A 15548-nucleotide genomic window follows, 5' to 3' on the forward strand; every position below is an offset into this window, starting at 1 on the left:
AGTGACAGCCTCAAGCACTGAGATGCACTGCCTTAGACCGCTGCACCACTCGGGAGCCCCAGCATATAAATATAGTAGACCTATAGTACAGTATAATATAATATTTGTTTATATGAGTTAACAAGCCAGGTGAATCCATCCATGAATATGGATGTACGCCGTCTACAGAATCTCTTACTTACTTAGGCCCATTGCTCCTCAGTGTCCTCAGGGACCATAGACCCTCTATGACTACAGACGGCTGTTGAATGACTCCTCTTATTCTGTCCCCATTGCAAACCCACTCTTTTCTCATTGTTCTGAGATTTGATGAGTCTGAATTGAATGAGTCTGAATTGAATGAGTCTGGATTGAATGAGTCTGGATTGAATGAGTCTGGATTGAATGAGTCTGAATTGAATGAGTCTGAATTGAATGAGTCTGAATTGAATGAGTCTGAATTGAATGAGTCTGAATTGAAATTAGTCTGAATTGAATGAGTCTGAATTGAATGAGTCTGAATTGAATGAGTCTGGACTTTAGTTGACCCAATGTTTCGCCCACAGACGCCATTGTTTATTGAACTGTCCCCCTTTTTTTGTCCGGGTTTTTATCCAGGCTGGATTATATTGGGGATTTCAGTTCACCAACAATAAGGTTCTTTATCTCAATGTAAGGTCACAGGGCGTCTCCCAAACAGCACCCTATTCTCTCTACAGTGCACTACTTTAGACCAGATTCCCTGGTCAAAAATAGTGCACTAACTAAAAGGGTGCCATTTGGAACAATGCCACATTCATACCGTTACAGCCACGGTGCCACATTGCAGTGTGTTGATATTTGGACTGTGTGGATGACAGACGGCCATTGTCCCTGCTGGTAGCAGCTCCTCTGCTGCTGTGAGGCTTCATTTACTGGTGAATGGTATTCCAACTATGTCTGTCTCGAGGCCAAGAGGCCAACCCATGGGTTGGGTAGCCTAGTGGTTAGAGCATTGGACTAGTAACCGAAAGGTTGCAAGTTCAAATCCCTGAGCTGACAAGGTACAAAATCTGTCGTTCTGCCCCTGAACAAGGCAGTTAACCCACTGTTCCTAGGCCGTCATTGAAAATAAGAATTTGTTCTTAACTGACTTGCCTAGTTAAATAAACAAATAAAATGGAGATAGAGAGATAGATAAAATGGAGATAGAGAGATAGATAAAATGGAGATAGGAGATAGATAAAATGGAGATAGAGAGATAGATAAAATGGAGATAGAGAGATAGATAAAATGGAGATATGGAGATAGATAAAATGGAGATAGAGAGATAGATAAAATGGAGATATTGAGATAGATAAAATGGAGATAGAGAGATAGATAAAATGGAGATAGATAGATAGATAAAATGGAGATAGAGAGATAGATAAAATGGAGATAGAGAGATAGATAAAATGGAGATAGATATATATATATATAAAAGGACTCCTTGTATCGTCCATGCTAAAACGGGTTCTATCCATCTAGACTCCGGTGTCTATCTCTATGGGTCAGCCAGGGTTGATGTGGTTCTGGTTCACCCACTGTACTGGGAGATGAGAGCCCTCCAGTTCAATCCAACAGGCTTGATAAATAGTCCATAGGATTAGAAAAGATGCTTGAGGATAATGCTATTATTGTTGCCATGGCGCTAACGGCGCTTGTAATTTTAATAATCCTCCCCGTTTACATAAAATATGATTTTCTTATGTAGCTAAATAAATACTGTACCTCAAACAGACCTTACAAAAAGCACATTGCGCGAATGAAGTATATTGACAAGTACAGATTGGTTGAGGTAGCATTGGTGCCCTTGGGATCTGTGGTTACTTGGCAACCTCCAACCAGGATTCACACGTCTGAGAACGAGGATGCTGTGGAAGGAGGAACTGGACTGTAGTTCGAGATGTGCTGACAATCCGCTCTAGAAAGACCCTCTACTGGTAGCGCAGCTTCTGAATGGACAACTGGATCACAACTGGAGAATAGGACCGGTTCTGTATGTTAGCCCGGTTTTCTCCGGACATGGACCAGTGTTCAGCGTCTGAAATAAACCTTTTGGTCCGATTTAGTGCCATCCTACTGACAGATAACTGAAATATACAGTGAACGTCAGAGCACTGATCATAACATGAAAATCACAAAACAAAGAAGGACGTGTACGAGGGGAAACATATGCACCAAAATTACCATCCAGTGTCTATCTATCTGGAAGCACGCTTTCCCCTTAGAAAATATGTTCTACCGTGCAAAATGTGAATACCCAGCATTCTCTGACTGCCTTTTGTACGATAGACAGTGTTTCTTTCAACCATACGTGAGAGTTGCTGAGCAACCAAGGACAAGTAACAAACGGAGGCAAGAGTCTTGATTCTTCTTTGTCCATGGCTGTTTATATTAGAATCCCAAGAATGCACCTCTTAGATTCTAGAGCGTTGGATGGAATGGAATGTCTGTTACTGTGTGTTTTTATATGTGAGCTTCCTGCTAGACAATTCCAGCAGTTCAATAGGTGTGACCCTCAACCTCTCACTCTAGGTTCTCAGCACAGCGCTCTGCCTTCACTGAGAGAGATGGTTTAATTAAAATTCCTGCAGAGTGGTAACGCCCTCTCCCTTTCTCACCCTCTCTCTTGCTTTCCCCCTCTCCCTCTCTCTCTCTTGCTTTCCCCCTCTCCCTCTCTCTCTCTCTCTCGCTCTCCCCTTCTCTCTCTCCCCCTCCCCCTCTCGTTCTCTCTCTCCACTCTGCCTCTTCTCTAATAAAAATGCATTGCTGACAGGTCAGAAATATCCTCCTTTGCTAGGAGAGAAATTAGTTTTCCGCCCACAGTCATCTGAAGACAAAATAAAAAGTGTTGTGGTGCATTGGAATCGTGTCCTTCAGGAGAAAAGCCAAGGGTGTAGGCTTATACAAAGCTGGTCCCTCATCCTCCAGCTAAAAAGCCAAGGGTGTAGGCTTATACAAAGCTGGTCCCTCATCCTCCAGCTAAAAAGCCAAGGGTGTAGGCTTATACAAAGCTGGTCCCTCATCCTCCAGCTAAAAAGCCAAGGGTGTAGGCTTATACAAAGCTGGTCCCTCATCCTCCAGCTAAAAAGCCAAGGGTGTAGGCTTATACAAAGCTGGTCCCTCATCCTCCAGCTAAAAAGCCAAGGGTGTAGGCTTATACAAAGCTGGTCCCTCATCCTCCAGCTGCCAAGGGTCCAAAGCTGGTCCCTCATCCTCCAGCTAAAAAGCCAAGGGTGTAGGCTTATACAAAGCTGGTCCCTCATCCTCCAGCTAAAAAGCCAAGGGTGTAGGCTTATACAAAGCTGATCCCTCATCCTCCAGCTAAAAAGCCAAGGATGTAGGCTGAGTGTAGTGTACAGTATATAGAAGAATGAATACCCTGTCCCTTGGCCTTCCACAAGCAGTCAGTCTGTGGAGACTGACCTTCTCAGCCCTTCTCAGTAAATTAATGTGTTGTACCTTTACTGATGGGACTGACCAGTCTGAAACTTTGAGATCACAGGAGGCCACCAGGCCACCCCCAGGCTCCCCTCTCTCTGCTGGGTACAGATCTAGCTGGGGTCCCCCTGTCTCCCAGCACCATAGATTCATTATTGAAAAGGCCTCTGTACCAAAAGCCCATTATATCCCCTAGTCACAGAGCCTTGGGGACAATACTGTCATGATTGGAACCACTGCCAATGGACTGTTGATTGATTCTGTTAAATGTTTGATGTTATTATATTATGCTGCTGGAGGCTTGACAGAGAGCAAACTACATGCACTATCAATCAAATGTATTTATAAAGCCCTTGTTACATCAACCATTTCCACAAAGTGCTATACAGAAACCCAGCCGAAAACCCCAAACAGCAAGAGGGTTTAATTACAATTCCTCCAGAGTAGTAACTCCCCCTCTCTCTCTCTCCCCTCTCTCGCTCTCCCTCCCCCTCTCTCCCCTCCCCCTCTCTCTCATCTCTCCTAACTCTATCTCCTCTCTCTCTCCCCTCTCTCTCTCTCCCTCCCCCTCTCTCTCTCTCTCTCACGCTCTCCCTTTCTCTCTCTCATCTCTCCTAACTCTATCTCCTCTCTCTCTCTCTCCCCTCCCCCTCTGCCTTTCTCTCTCTCGTCTCTCCTAACTCTATCTCCTCTCTCTCTCTCCCCATCTACATGACCAAAAGTATGTGGACACCTGCACATAAAACATCTCATTCCAAATTGAATGGGCATTAATATGGAGTTGGTCCCCCCTTTTCTGCTACAACAGCATCCACTTTTCTGGGAAGGTTTTCCACTAGATTTTGGAACATGCAGGGACTTGCTTCCATTCAGCCACAAGAGCATTAGTGACGTCGGGCACTTGATTTCAGGCGATTAGTCCTTGCTCGCAGTCGACGTCCAATTCATGCCAAAAGCATTCGATGGGGTTGAGGTCAGGGCTCTGTGCAGGCCAGTCTAGTTCTTCCACACCGATCTCAACAAACCATTTCTGTATGGACCTCGCTTTTGTGCTGAAACAGGAAAGGGCTTTCCCTAAACTGTTGCCACAAAGTTGAAAGCACAGAATCGTCTAGATTGTAATTGTATGTTGTAGCGTTAAGATTTCCCTTCACTGGAACTAAGGAGCCTGAACCATGAAAAAAAAAACCTGAGCATTATTCCTTCTCCGCCAAACTTTACAGTTGGTAATATGCATTTGGGCAGGTAGCATTCTCTTGGCATTCGCCACACTCAGATTAATCTGTCGGACTGCCATGAGGTGAAGCGTGATTCATCATATCTGTAAATAGCCCATCCAACTACCTCATCCCCGTATTGTTTATGCTATTTATTTGCTCCTTTGCACCCCAGTATCTCTACTTGCACCCCAGTATCTCTACTTGCACCCCAGTATCTCTACTTGCACCCCAGTATCTCTACTTGCACCCCAGTATCTCTACTTGCACCCCAGTATCTCTACTTGCACATTCATCTTCTGCACATCTATCACTCCCAGTGTTTAATTGCTCAAATGTAATTACTTCGCCAATACGGCCTATTTATTGCCTTACCTCCCTAATCTTACCTCATTAGCACACACTGTTTATAGATTTTTCCCTATTGTGTTATTGACTGTAGGTTTGTTTATTCCATGTGTAACTCTGTGCTGTTGTTTGTGTCTCACTGCTTAGATTTATCTTGGCCAGGTCGCAGTTGTAAATGAGAACTTGTTCTCAACTGGCCTACCTGGTTAAATAAAGGTTAAATAAACCGTAAATAAACTCCAGAGAATGCATTTCCACTGCTCCAGTCCAATATCGGCAAACTTTACGCCACTCTAGCCGATGCTTGGCATTGCGCATGGTGATCTTTGGCTTGTATGCGGCTGCTCGGCCATGGAAACCCAATTCATGAAGCTCCTGACGAACAGTTCTTGTGCTGACATTGCTTCCAGAGGCAGTTTGGAACTCGGCAGTGAGTGTTTTAACCGAGGACAGACTATTTTTACACCCTACGCGCATCAGCACTATGCGGTCCCATTCTGTGAGATTGTGTGGCCTACCATTTTGCAGCTGAGCCGTTGTTGCTCCTAGACATTTCCACTTCACAATAACAGCACTTACAGTTGACCGGGGCAGCTCTGGCAGGGCAAAAAATGTGACAAACTTACTTGTTGGAAAGGTGGCATCCTATGGCGGTGCCACGTTGTAAGTCACTGAGCTCTTCAGTAAAGGCCCTTCCACTGCCAATGTTTGTCTATGGAGATTGCATGGCTGTGTTTATACACCCGTCAGCAACGGGTGTGGCTGAAATAGCCGAATCCACTCATTTGAATGTGTGTCCACATACTTTTGTCTATATAGTGTATATGGGTGTGGGGAACACTCTCTTACTTTCTTCCTCTCAGAACTGATAAAGTGTACATTGTTGTGTTTGGCCATCGGGGCCAGCAGTCAGCAACAATCAGCAGTATGCCTGCACTGGGTCAAACTGGTACTTCCTGTCAGTGACACTCGAAATGTTTAGCTTCTGATCTGTTATCTTGTTGTTTATCACATCATTAGTAGAATTCATATGACCTGGTTCCCTTGCAGTTAAAAACACAACGTATGAGGTTATGGACATCTTATTATTTTGTGTGTTTGGTTTTGCTATAGTAAAACAATGAACATTTGGACAAGTGGTCCGCACAAGGGAAAAAAGGCTATTTTAGGCTTAGGTTTTGGATGAGAATCAATTGTTTGGTTCCAACAAGGATCGTAAAGACAAATGTTTGTGTCTGATGACAATGTATTTTTTTTATTTCCCTCTCTTGCCATTTATTGGTGTGGCCTAAGAGGTTGCCATGGTACCCAACCCACCCAGAAAATGTGCAATAGGTAGCAGGCAGCATGAGCGAATAAACAGTTGTCATTTAAATAAACAGAATGTTGCTGTATAAAATTCAGCCCACATTACAATGTATTGGTGAACGCGCAGCATGTTGATTTCTAGTTTTGAGTCATTTATTAGTGAAAAGGAATCCAACAATGCCATTGTTAATGATGTGCAAATATTGTACTGAACAAAAATATGAAACATGAAACATGCAACAATGTCAAAGATTTTACTGAGTTATAGTTCATATAAGGAAATCAGTCAATTGAAATAAATAAATTAGGCCCTAATCTATGGATTTCACATGACTGGGCAGGGGTGCAGCCGTGGGTGGGGCAGAGCCCCACTCACTTGAGAGACTGGCCCACCCACATTGGAGCAAGGCCCAGCCAATCAGAATGAGTTTTTCCCAACAAGAAGGCTTTATTACAGACAGAAATACACCCTCAGTTTCATCAGCTGTCAAGGGTGGCTGGTCTCAGGCGATCCCTCAGGGAGGGCGGGGTGGGGGGGCTGGATGTGGAGACCCTGGGTTGGCGTGGTTACACGTGGTCTGCGGTTGTGAGGCCTGTTGGACGTACTGCCGAATTCTCTAAAAGGATATATAATAGGAGGTTTATGGTAGAGAACTTAACATTCAATGCTCTGGTGTACATTCCTGCAGTCAGCATACCAATTTGCCCACTCCTCAAAACTTGAGACATCTGTGGCATTGTGTTGTGTGACAAAACTGCACGTTTTAGAGTGGCCTTTTATTGTCCCCTGGCACAAGGTGCACCTGTGTAATGATCATGTTATTTGAATCAGTTTATTGATATGCCACATAGGTCAGGTGGATGGAATATCGTGACAAAGGAGAAATGTTTACTAACAGGGATGTAAACACACTGGTGAGAAATAAGATTTTTGTGCATATGGAATATTTCTAGAATATTTTATTTCAGCTCATGAAACATGGGACCAATACTTTACATGTTGTGTATTTTGTTCAGTGTTGTAGGACTAGCTATTAATTATCAGGTAGAACAGAAAATCAGCGGTACTCTAGACCTCCAGGATCTGATTTGAATATCCCTGTACTACACCATGAAATTATATTGAAAGCTAAAGATGATCCCAGTTTTTACACATGTTTGTTATTCGCCTTGCCTGGGATAAAGCAGAACACACATGTTAATTTGTGAACACTGAATGGACAATAATGTAATCTTCTTCTCCTAGATGCTACACAACAAGCATGTGATGGTGCGTGTGGGAGGAGGCTGGGAGACCTTTGAGAGTTACCTTCTGAAACACGACCCATGTCGGATGCTCCAGATCTCCAGAGTGGAGGGGAAGACCTCTCCCATGTCCTCCAAGGACCTCACCTCAAACAGCTACCTGGTGGTGGCCGCACCCCACCGCAGCAACGAGTAAAGATGGCCGCACACCACCGCAGCAACGAGTAAAGATGGCCGCACCCCACCTCAGCAACTAGTAAAGGTGGCCGCACCCCACCGCAGCAAAAAGTAAAGACGTCCGCACCCCACCGCAGCAACTAGTAAAGGTGGCCGCACCCCACCGCAGCAAAAAGTAAAGACGTCCGCACCCCACCGCAGCAACTAGTAAAGACGTCTGCACCCCACCTCAGCAACTAGTAAAGATGGCCGCACCCCACCTCAGCAACTAGTAAAGATGGCCGCACCCCACCTCAGCAACGAGTAAAGATGGCCGCACCCCACCTCAGCAACTAGTAAAGGTGGCCGCACCCCACCGCAGCAAAAAGTAAAGACGTCCGCACCCCACCGCAGCAAAAAGGTGGCCGCAAGAGCAAAAGTAAAGACGCGCACCCCACCGCAGCAACTAGTAAAGACGTCTGCACCCCACCTCAGCAACTAGTAAAGATGGCCGCACCCCACCTCAGCAACTAGTAAAGATGGCCGCACCCCACCGCAGCAACTAGTAAAGATGGCCGCACCCCACCGCAGCAACGAATAAAGATGGCCGCACCCCACCTCAGCAACTAGTAAAGATGGCCGCACCCCACCGCAGCAACTAGTAAAGACGTCCGCACCCCACCTCAGCAACTAGTAAAGATGGCCGCACCCCACCTCAGCAACTAGTAAAGATGGCCGCACCCCACCGCAGCAATGAGTAAAGACGTCCGCACCCCACCGCAGCAACTAGTAAAGATGGCCGCACCCCACCTCAGCAACTAGTAAAGATGGCCGCACCCCACCTCAGCAACTAGTAAAGATGGCCGCACCCCACCTCAGCAACTAGTAAAGACGTCCGCACCCCACCTCAGCAACGAGTAAAGATGGCCGCACCCCACCGCAGCAACGAGTAAAGATGGCCGCACCCCACCGCAGCAACGAGTAAAGATGGCCGCACCCCACCTCAGCAACTAGTAAAGATGGCCGCACCCCACCGCAGCAACGAGTAAAGATGGCCGCACCCCACCGCAGCAACGAGTAAAGATGGCCGCACACCACCCCAGCAAGAAGATGGCAGCAATTCAACCGCTGAAAACCTTCCCACTTGGTTGCCAACAGATTTTCTCGTGGAGTTTTCATTCAATAGGGTTTTCAGTACATTTAACTAAAGCCATCCCTTTAAATATGGTGTACCTTTAATTAGAATTTTGTCGCCAGACTCACTAGAATATGGAGAGAACGGTTCAGAATATTAGGGGTCAATGAAAGAAAACCATTTCCGTCTCCGTTACAGCACCAATTGGTGGATTTAAAAATACTCTGCTCTTGTATATTATTTAGGGTTTAGGAAAGTATTCCGAACAAAAATATAAAACGCAACATGCAACAATTTCAAAGATTTTGATGAGTTACAGATTTATATAAGGAAATCAGTCAATTGAAATAAATGCATTGGGCCCTAATCTATGGATTTCACATGCCTGGGCAGGGGCACAGCCATGGTTGGGCCGGGAAGGGCATAGGCCCACCCACTTGGGAGCCAGGCCCAGCCAATCAGAATGAAAATTTCCCCCACAAAAGGGCTTTATTACAGACAGAAAGAAATACTCCTCCGCACAGCTCTGGTGGACATTCCTGCAACCAGCATGCCAATTGCAATTTAATCAGCTCCTTGATATGCCACACCAGTCAGGTGGATGGATTATCTTGGCAAAGGAGAAATGCTCACTAACAGGGATGTAAACGAATTTGTGAACAACAGTTGCGAGAAATAAGATTTGTGTATGGAACATTTCTGGGATCTTTAATTTCAGCTCATGAAACATGGACTTTACATGTTGCGTTTATATTTTTGTAAAGTGTATTTTGAACTATATATTTTGTTTTAGGCACAACATATTGGTGAATCAAAAATAGTGATTAGATTCATCCTAAAAGTTGACATTAATTTGTTCAAACCATGAAATATTGGAAAGTGAAAAATGTGTACAATAGAGGTTGAACGGTAGACTATAAATTATACCATAATCCCCACTAATCATGGAACTGTGATGACAACGGTCCAGACGTCGTGAACCGTACACCGGGCTAACCTGCTACGGTGTGGTCGGAGTCCCATAATGATTCAATCTGGCTACACGTCCTAAATGACTGCACAATTTGTAACACGTTAGGCTAATATGATCTACTACTGCAGGTGATTATCAGCAACAACCACACGAACGTGACAGAGGGAGAGAAAAAGGTCAACTAACGATGTGAAGGAGTGATGCAAAAATGTAATGAAACGAACAGTGAGTGTATGTGGGTATTACCGTGGAGAGCCTATGAAATTACTGTGTGAGAATGGTGTCTATGGGGGGAAAGAAAGATGTTTGACTTAGAACCGACCGGTTGGCTCGACCTTGTTCATTGTTTCATCACGCGTAAAGGTGGAATTAAATCAAGGTTAGAATCTGTAGACTCACCTCTGTCACACCATTTATTTATTTGATCTCCGCCCCAAAGGAATATCGGGTGAATGGCATGCTATTCTCATGCTTAAATTCAAGGTCAGAAAACGCGTAAGAGCCGTTTATTAAAAAAATTAAAAAGGCAATTACTTGTCATTTACGCGCGCTCGGGTAGGAATTCCCTCCATAATGATTTAGTTATTTGGGATGCGAGACTGTTTATAGATCATCGGTTCCCTTGACGATAGCTAACTGGTGATGGTTACCAACTACCGGAGCACGAAATTAAGACGTTCATAATGAGGATGTGACTTCATGTATCTGGTCTTACATCTCTCCTAGATGTCGGCCACAGCAGTGATCCGTGCTTGAAGCGGGGGAAATAAATGCTGATCCTCATTTAAGATGCCGGCAGCAGTTTAAGGTGCTGGAGTGGTTTACAGATGAGCACCACTCCAACACATGCAGTGATTGCATCTCTTCTAGATTATGTAAACTACAAAACACACGGTGGGCAACAGGCTTGAGTTATCCATCACCTGACTTTACGGTCACAAACGACTAGGGCCCTGTTTTATCATGTCACGACGGTCGTTTAGGTTCAATAAATTAACGTAATTTCTGAGCGCAAATTCAACAGAAATGCAGGAATGCTAATATGTTTAACAAATGATTTCAGAACAGGCATGTGCTTCGAGGTGGAATGACCCATAAAATACTTTAACCATTTTACTTTGACAGAAACGTGATTTTTTGTTCTGTTAGAACAGTCTATGCAATGATTGATTTATGTTTTGTTGCCTGGGATTGAGGCTGGAATATGTGGTACTAAAGCATGTTTGTTACCTTGGGTACTTTGGTTGTCAGGGATTTCTTTTGTGAGAGACATTCCAGTTTGTCTTGTGGAAACATAACAATTGAATGAATGTTAAACCAAACAAAGTTTAAAAGGGGTTCAAAGACACCCACTGAAAGTTGGCACAGCCACTAAGGGGCTCTAACAGACACCCATCATGGATGCACACCTAGGTTTGCCACTGAAAAAAAAAAACAGGCTAAAAGGAAAAACCCACAGCAATTTCAAATAGGGAGCAAAAACAAGCAGGGGAAACCAAAACTCAGCCTTTCAAATTTAAGTTGAACTCGCACCTAGCTCTCAAGCTCAACTGGAGCACTGGGCCGGCCAGTCTGAGGTAGGGGGTGGTGAAGATGATTAAATTGTGTATATATATATATAAAAAGTGTGATTTGATGGTTTCAAAAGACTGCCAGGGACTCGGTCCTGGCTTCAGGGGGAAGCTGGTTCCACCATTGGGGTGCTGGGACAGAAGAGCTTGGACTGTGGGAGCTGCCCTCCTGTCAGGCCAGGAGTGCCAAGTGGTGGAACAGTGCCCTCAGGTTGGTGTAGGGCTCCTGTTCTGTACCTAAGCAACAGGGTCAGACTTATTGTATCCTTTTGATAGTTTAACCAGATGCCAGCTGGTGGACATGTCCACGGTGATACTTTAGTGACCCCTACTGGTAAGTCAGTACTGCCAACAGCAACTATTAGAGCCAGCTTGCAGTGATCTGTCAGTCACAGAACTGTGACCAAAACAGGAACTAGTAGCCAATCACATTCACACAAACTACCAGAACACATTGTAAAAACTTTATTGACTACCTTAGCAGAACAAAAGACCCAAGATATACGATACTGCTGCAGACTGTAGGGTCCAGATAGAGGCAGGGTGAGGATAACAGAAATGGTAAACAAAATAGTAATTAAGTAATAAAACTACAGCCTACATAAATAAAAACACTACTATTATTGTGTGCCAAAATCCTGAAGTACCCATTAAATGCCAGTTGCGCTGCCGTTCTGGGCCAACTAATTTGCCTGTGTCCTTCGTGGCACTTCACTATATAACGGGACATTAGTACAGGGCCACAGTCCAAACCAAAAACACGGTATGCCCTTGGGGGAATAACGGCACCATCTTGGCAGGCGGTGCAAATTATTAGCCAAGCAAGGGAAGCTCGCAACATAAGCCCCTCAGCCCTCGTTTTAGTGGTCAATTTACAAGTAACGTAAAAAATAAACATAAGTTCTAAATTGTACTACTAATGCACATGACAGCATAAACATCTCATAAAGTAATATTTGGTTAGCTTTTAGAAATTGTATTACTACATTTATCTTCAGATGTTCCAGCTAGACAGGCTAACGGTAGGCAACTCATTAATTTTCTAGCAGATACAGTAGGCGTATACATTTCACATTTAAGATATTCAGATATGCTATCATAATTGACTGTAGCACATAAAAACACCCACAAGCTACCGGTGGCTAAAAGACAAATCGCAGGAGGAGCGATAGATTTCCAGGTAAGGGCAGCCATTTTAAAAATCCTTCCTTGCCCTGCAAGTGTACACTGATCAGGCAGCATTATAGGGTATCAGAAGTGTCCACTTAATGGGGGCTGAAGGGGGTAGGGTGCATCTTAAGTGTTTGGACTGCAGCCCAGGTGTGCTAAAACTAGGGCCTGAACGAATTGACTATGAAGAAACCAGAGCAGTGTTACAGAGACCCCCCCCCCCAGCTAAAATCATAAAATGTACCATTTCAGTTCAGTCTCTTGAACTTGGCCAATCTCCAGATTCACTACAAGATTTAGCTCATGATTTGGCCCACATACAATGCTTAGCTTGATACATAGCACATGTATTGGATAACACCAGCTGTAGGTAGTAACCACCCCTTCAACATGATGGAAGTCGGTCAGCACCCTTCTGGTTCTGAAACCCAACACTCCAGAGAAACTACAGGATGGGCAGCCATTGTGGTGGGAAGCCCCTCCCATCTATGGAACCTGAAACAGAACACTTGAGGTCAGCATAGATCCAAAACATCACCTAGGCTACAGTAACACATATATGTATAGTTAATATCAGAGCCTCAGAGTGGAGTTAGAATCAGAGGCTGTTACCAGCTCTCATACGAGGTGTCAGAAAAGTTATTTTAGTTTTGTCATCACTGGCTCACTGCTACTATACACCAATCACTAGAAGACAAAGTAGTGTGAGCAGTACGAGGGGTTCTTTACCAGAGGGCTGATGGATCAATGCAGGTCACATGGTCTCAGATTGACCAACCAGACTGCAGCATTGAGTCTGGTGGGAGAAATCAGACCAATCATGTCAGTGATGCTAACTGGTGAGGGTCCAAAAAGACAATTAGCACAGACACATGAAATATATTTATTTTTTAGTTAGACCAACACAATGAAAGATTTAGAGTGCTTCTATCAAGGGTCAGTATTTATGTTAACCAGCCAACTAATTGGAGCATTAAAAAAAAAAAAAAACATCTTTCTCAGAGTCACTAATATCGATCATTATCATTCAGTAGCAGAACTGGACAAAGTTATCTTCATAGAAAGACCAGCACAAACAGTCATAAACGACACCAGAAACCTTAGGTTAACACCACTGGCCCATTGCAACAATAAACCAACGATCACTGGCTCAAGTGTCGTAGTGTGCAAGTGGAGAGCCTGGTTTACCTGAGGGATGGGGTGGAGGGCGGTCCAATGCAGGTCACATGGTCTCAGACTGACGTCAAACTCCTGGCGGGTTGAAGGTTATAAAATAAATCAGCAGAATACCTCACCAGTAATACTGCAACAGTCACATTTATTTAACTAGGGAAGTCACTTAAGAATAAATGTTTATTTACAATGACCGCCTAACCCTAACCTAAATGGGCCAAATGTGCACAGCCCTATGGGACTCCGGATGTGATACAGCCTGGAATCAAACCAGGACATGTAGTGACAGAGGCGGTGCACCACTAGGGAGCCCAATACTACAATCAGAGCCTCAGAGTGGAGTTAGAATCAGAGGCTGTTACCAGCTCTCATACGAGGTGTCAGAAAAGTTATTTTAGTTTTGTCGTCACTGGCTCTGCTCCTTAAACCTGACCAGGTGTTAAGTCAGATTGATTAACATTAGGAAATGAGACTCACCTGACGACGTGATGGCAGCTTCACATCACGGACTTCGTACAGCCGCCTCTACAGGCCAGAACAGCTAGTCAGCCTGGTGGTGCCATCTGAACCCCTGTTACTGAAGAGACAAATGGTCGATTAGTTCAACTGTATGAATAAAGTGATTCAAGGTAATTAAGGCGTTGGCTCGGTTCTATTAAGGCCGGGCAGCCAACTAGTTAACTAATAAGCGTTTAAAAATATATATTTAAAAACAGGTCCTTCTCAGAGTCACAAATATCGATCACCATCATTCAGTAGCAGAACTGGACAAAGATATCTTCATAGAAAGACCCAATATTAAAATTCTAAAAAAAATTGCGCATTATCGACCCACGTGGTGTTAGCTACTGTTAAGTAACGTTAGCTTAAAACAGGTTAGCATGTAATATACTTTAAAAACATCATCTAGTTAAGGTAGCAACCTACCTAACTATGCTTATTCCACTAAATTAATCCTCGAAATAAAACGGGAGAAAATCGCTAGCCAAGTTCATTCGTAACCTAAAATAGCTAAAGCAAACGAGGTGCAGCATAAATGAAGACCTAACTAGCTCTCAACAAGTCTGCAAATGATTACTCACCAAAGGGATCGAGTCATTTTATTGCGGATGCATGGTGTTCGCTGTGCGGCTGCCAAAGACAACTTAGTTTTATAATGATAGCCATAATTCTTCCCGGTGGATTTGTGAAGTTTTACCACGCCGTGTCTTTGGTAGTGAAAGACTGAATGAGCGAAGAGCGGGGTATTTATAAGGCTTTTTCCTGTCTGGGGTGGACCCCGCCGGATAATCAGCCAATTATTCGTCTGTAGTTCTGAGCTACAGAGGCTCCCGTAGATTACACAAGAATTGTCTGTACTTCAATGACTACAAATCCCACGAACATTTTTTATGGCGAGCAATTTCAAATTCTGTTACCATCATGTCTAGTTCAGACGGTATTTACAGTGAAAGGTTTGTCCCTGACCATTTCGTATGCTTTATTGATTAAATAGTTACATTCCATTCAAATGGAAGTCAACAATTAAATAATTATGAATTCCTACTAAAGTCTTACCTAAAGATACTATAAACACATTGGGATCCATTACTGACCGCAGCACTGCCGAAAACAAAGCACTGTAACCTGATAAGTGATCGTCATAGGATGTATTTTATGTTCCAAGATGGATGCAATGTAACGGATCCATTTTTACCAAAAACCCACAGAGACAATGTCTGTCCCTCAAAATGACAAGAGCACTTAACTGAGTGAATCAAGTAAGGGTATAGGGAGGAAAATAACAAGTACAAACCAAGGCAAGCAAAAAA

The 15548-nt window shown here is 44.0% G+C and overlaps 1 protein-coding gene, 1 long non-coding RNA gene and 3 other non-coding genes across 5 annotated transcripts in view; 1 reads left to right on the forward strand and 4 right to left on the reverse strand.

The window, feature by feature from the left end:
• The window catches only part of LOC115120049 (growth arrest-specific protein 2-like), a 56233-nt gene extending 48103 nt beyond the window's left edge, over window positions 1–8130 (forward strand). Inside the window, exon 9 of the mRNA XM_065002758.1 lies at window positions 7561–8130. Within this exon, the coding sequence (XP_064858830.1) occupies window positions 7561–7755 (195 nt within the window). The 3' untranslated portion in view covers window positions 7756–8130. The remainder of the gene's footprint in view (window positions 1–7560) is intronic.
• A 3714-nt stretch (window positions 8131–11844) lies between these two features.
• On the reverse strand, window positions 11845–14971 carry LOC115120048 (uncharacterized). The gene is made up of 5 exons (XR_003862082.2): window positions 14820–14971; window positions 14215–14314; window positions 13753–13815; window positions 13294–13360; window positions 11845–13059 (listed from the first exon to the last, which is right to left on the reverse strand). It is a non-coding gene; the product is annotated as an uncharacterized LOC115120048 (long non-coding RNA).
• Window positions 13141–13229, reverse strand: LOC115120054 (small nucleolar RNA SNORD60). The gene has a single exon (XR_003862087.1). It is a non-coding gene; the product is annotated as a small nucleolar RNA SNORD60 (small nucleolar RNA).
• On the reverse strand, window positions 13559–13628 carry LOC115120051 (small nucleolar RNA SNORD38). Its single transcript, XR_003862085.1, has one exon. It is a non-coding gene; the product is annotated as a small nucleolar RNA SNORD38 (small nucleolar RNA).
• Window positions 14064–14152, reverse strand: LOC115120055 (small nucleolar RNA SNORD60). Its single transcript, XR_003862088.1, has one exon. It is a non-coding gene; the product is annotated as a small nucleolar RNA SNORD60 (small nucleolar RNA).
• Window positions 14972–15548: the final 577 nt, after the last annotated feature.

Source organism: Oncorhynchus nerka, linkage group LG17 (genome assembly GCF_034236695.1).
Source record: "Oncorhynchus nerka isolate Pitt River linkage group LG17, Oner_Uvic_2.0, whole genome shotgun sequence".
Classification (NCBI taxonomy): domain Eukaryota; kingdom Metazoa; phylum Chordata; class Actinopteri; order Salmoniformes; family Salmonidae; genus Oncorhynchus; species Oncorhynchus nerka.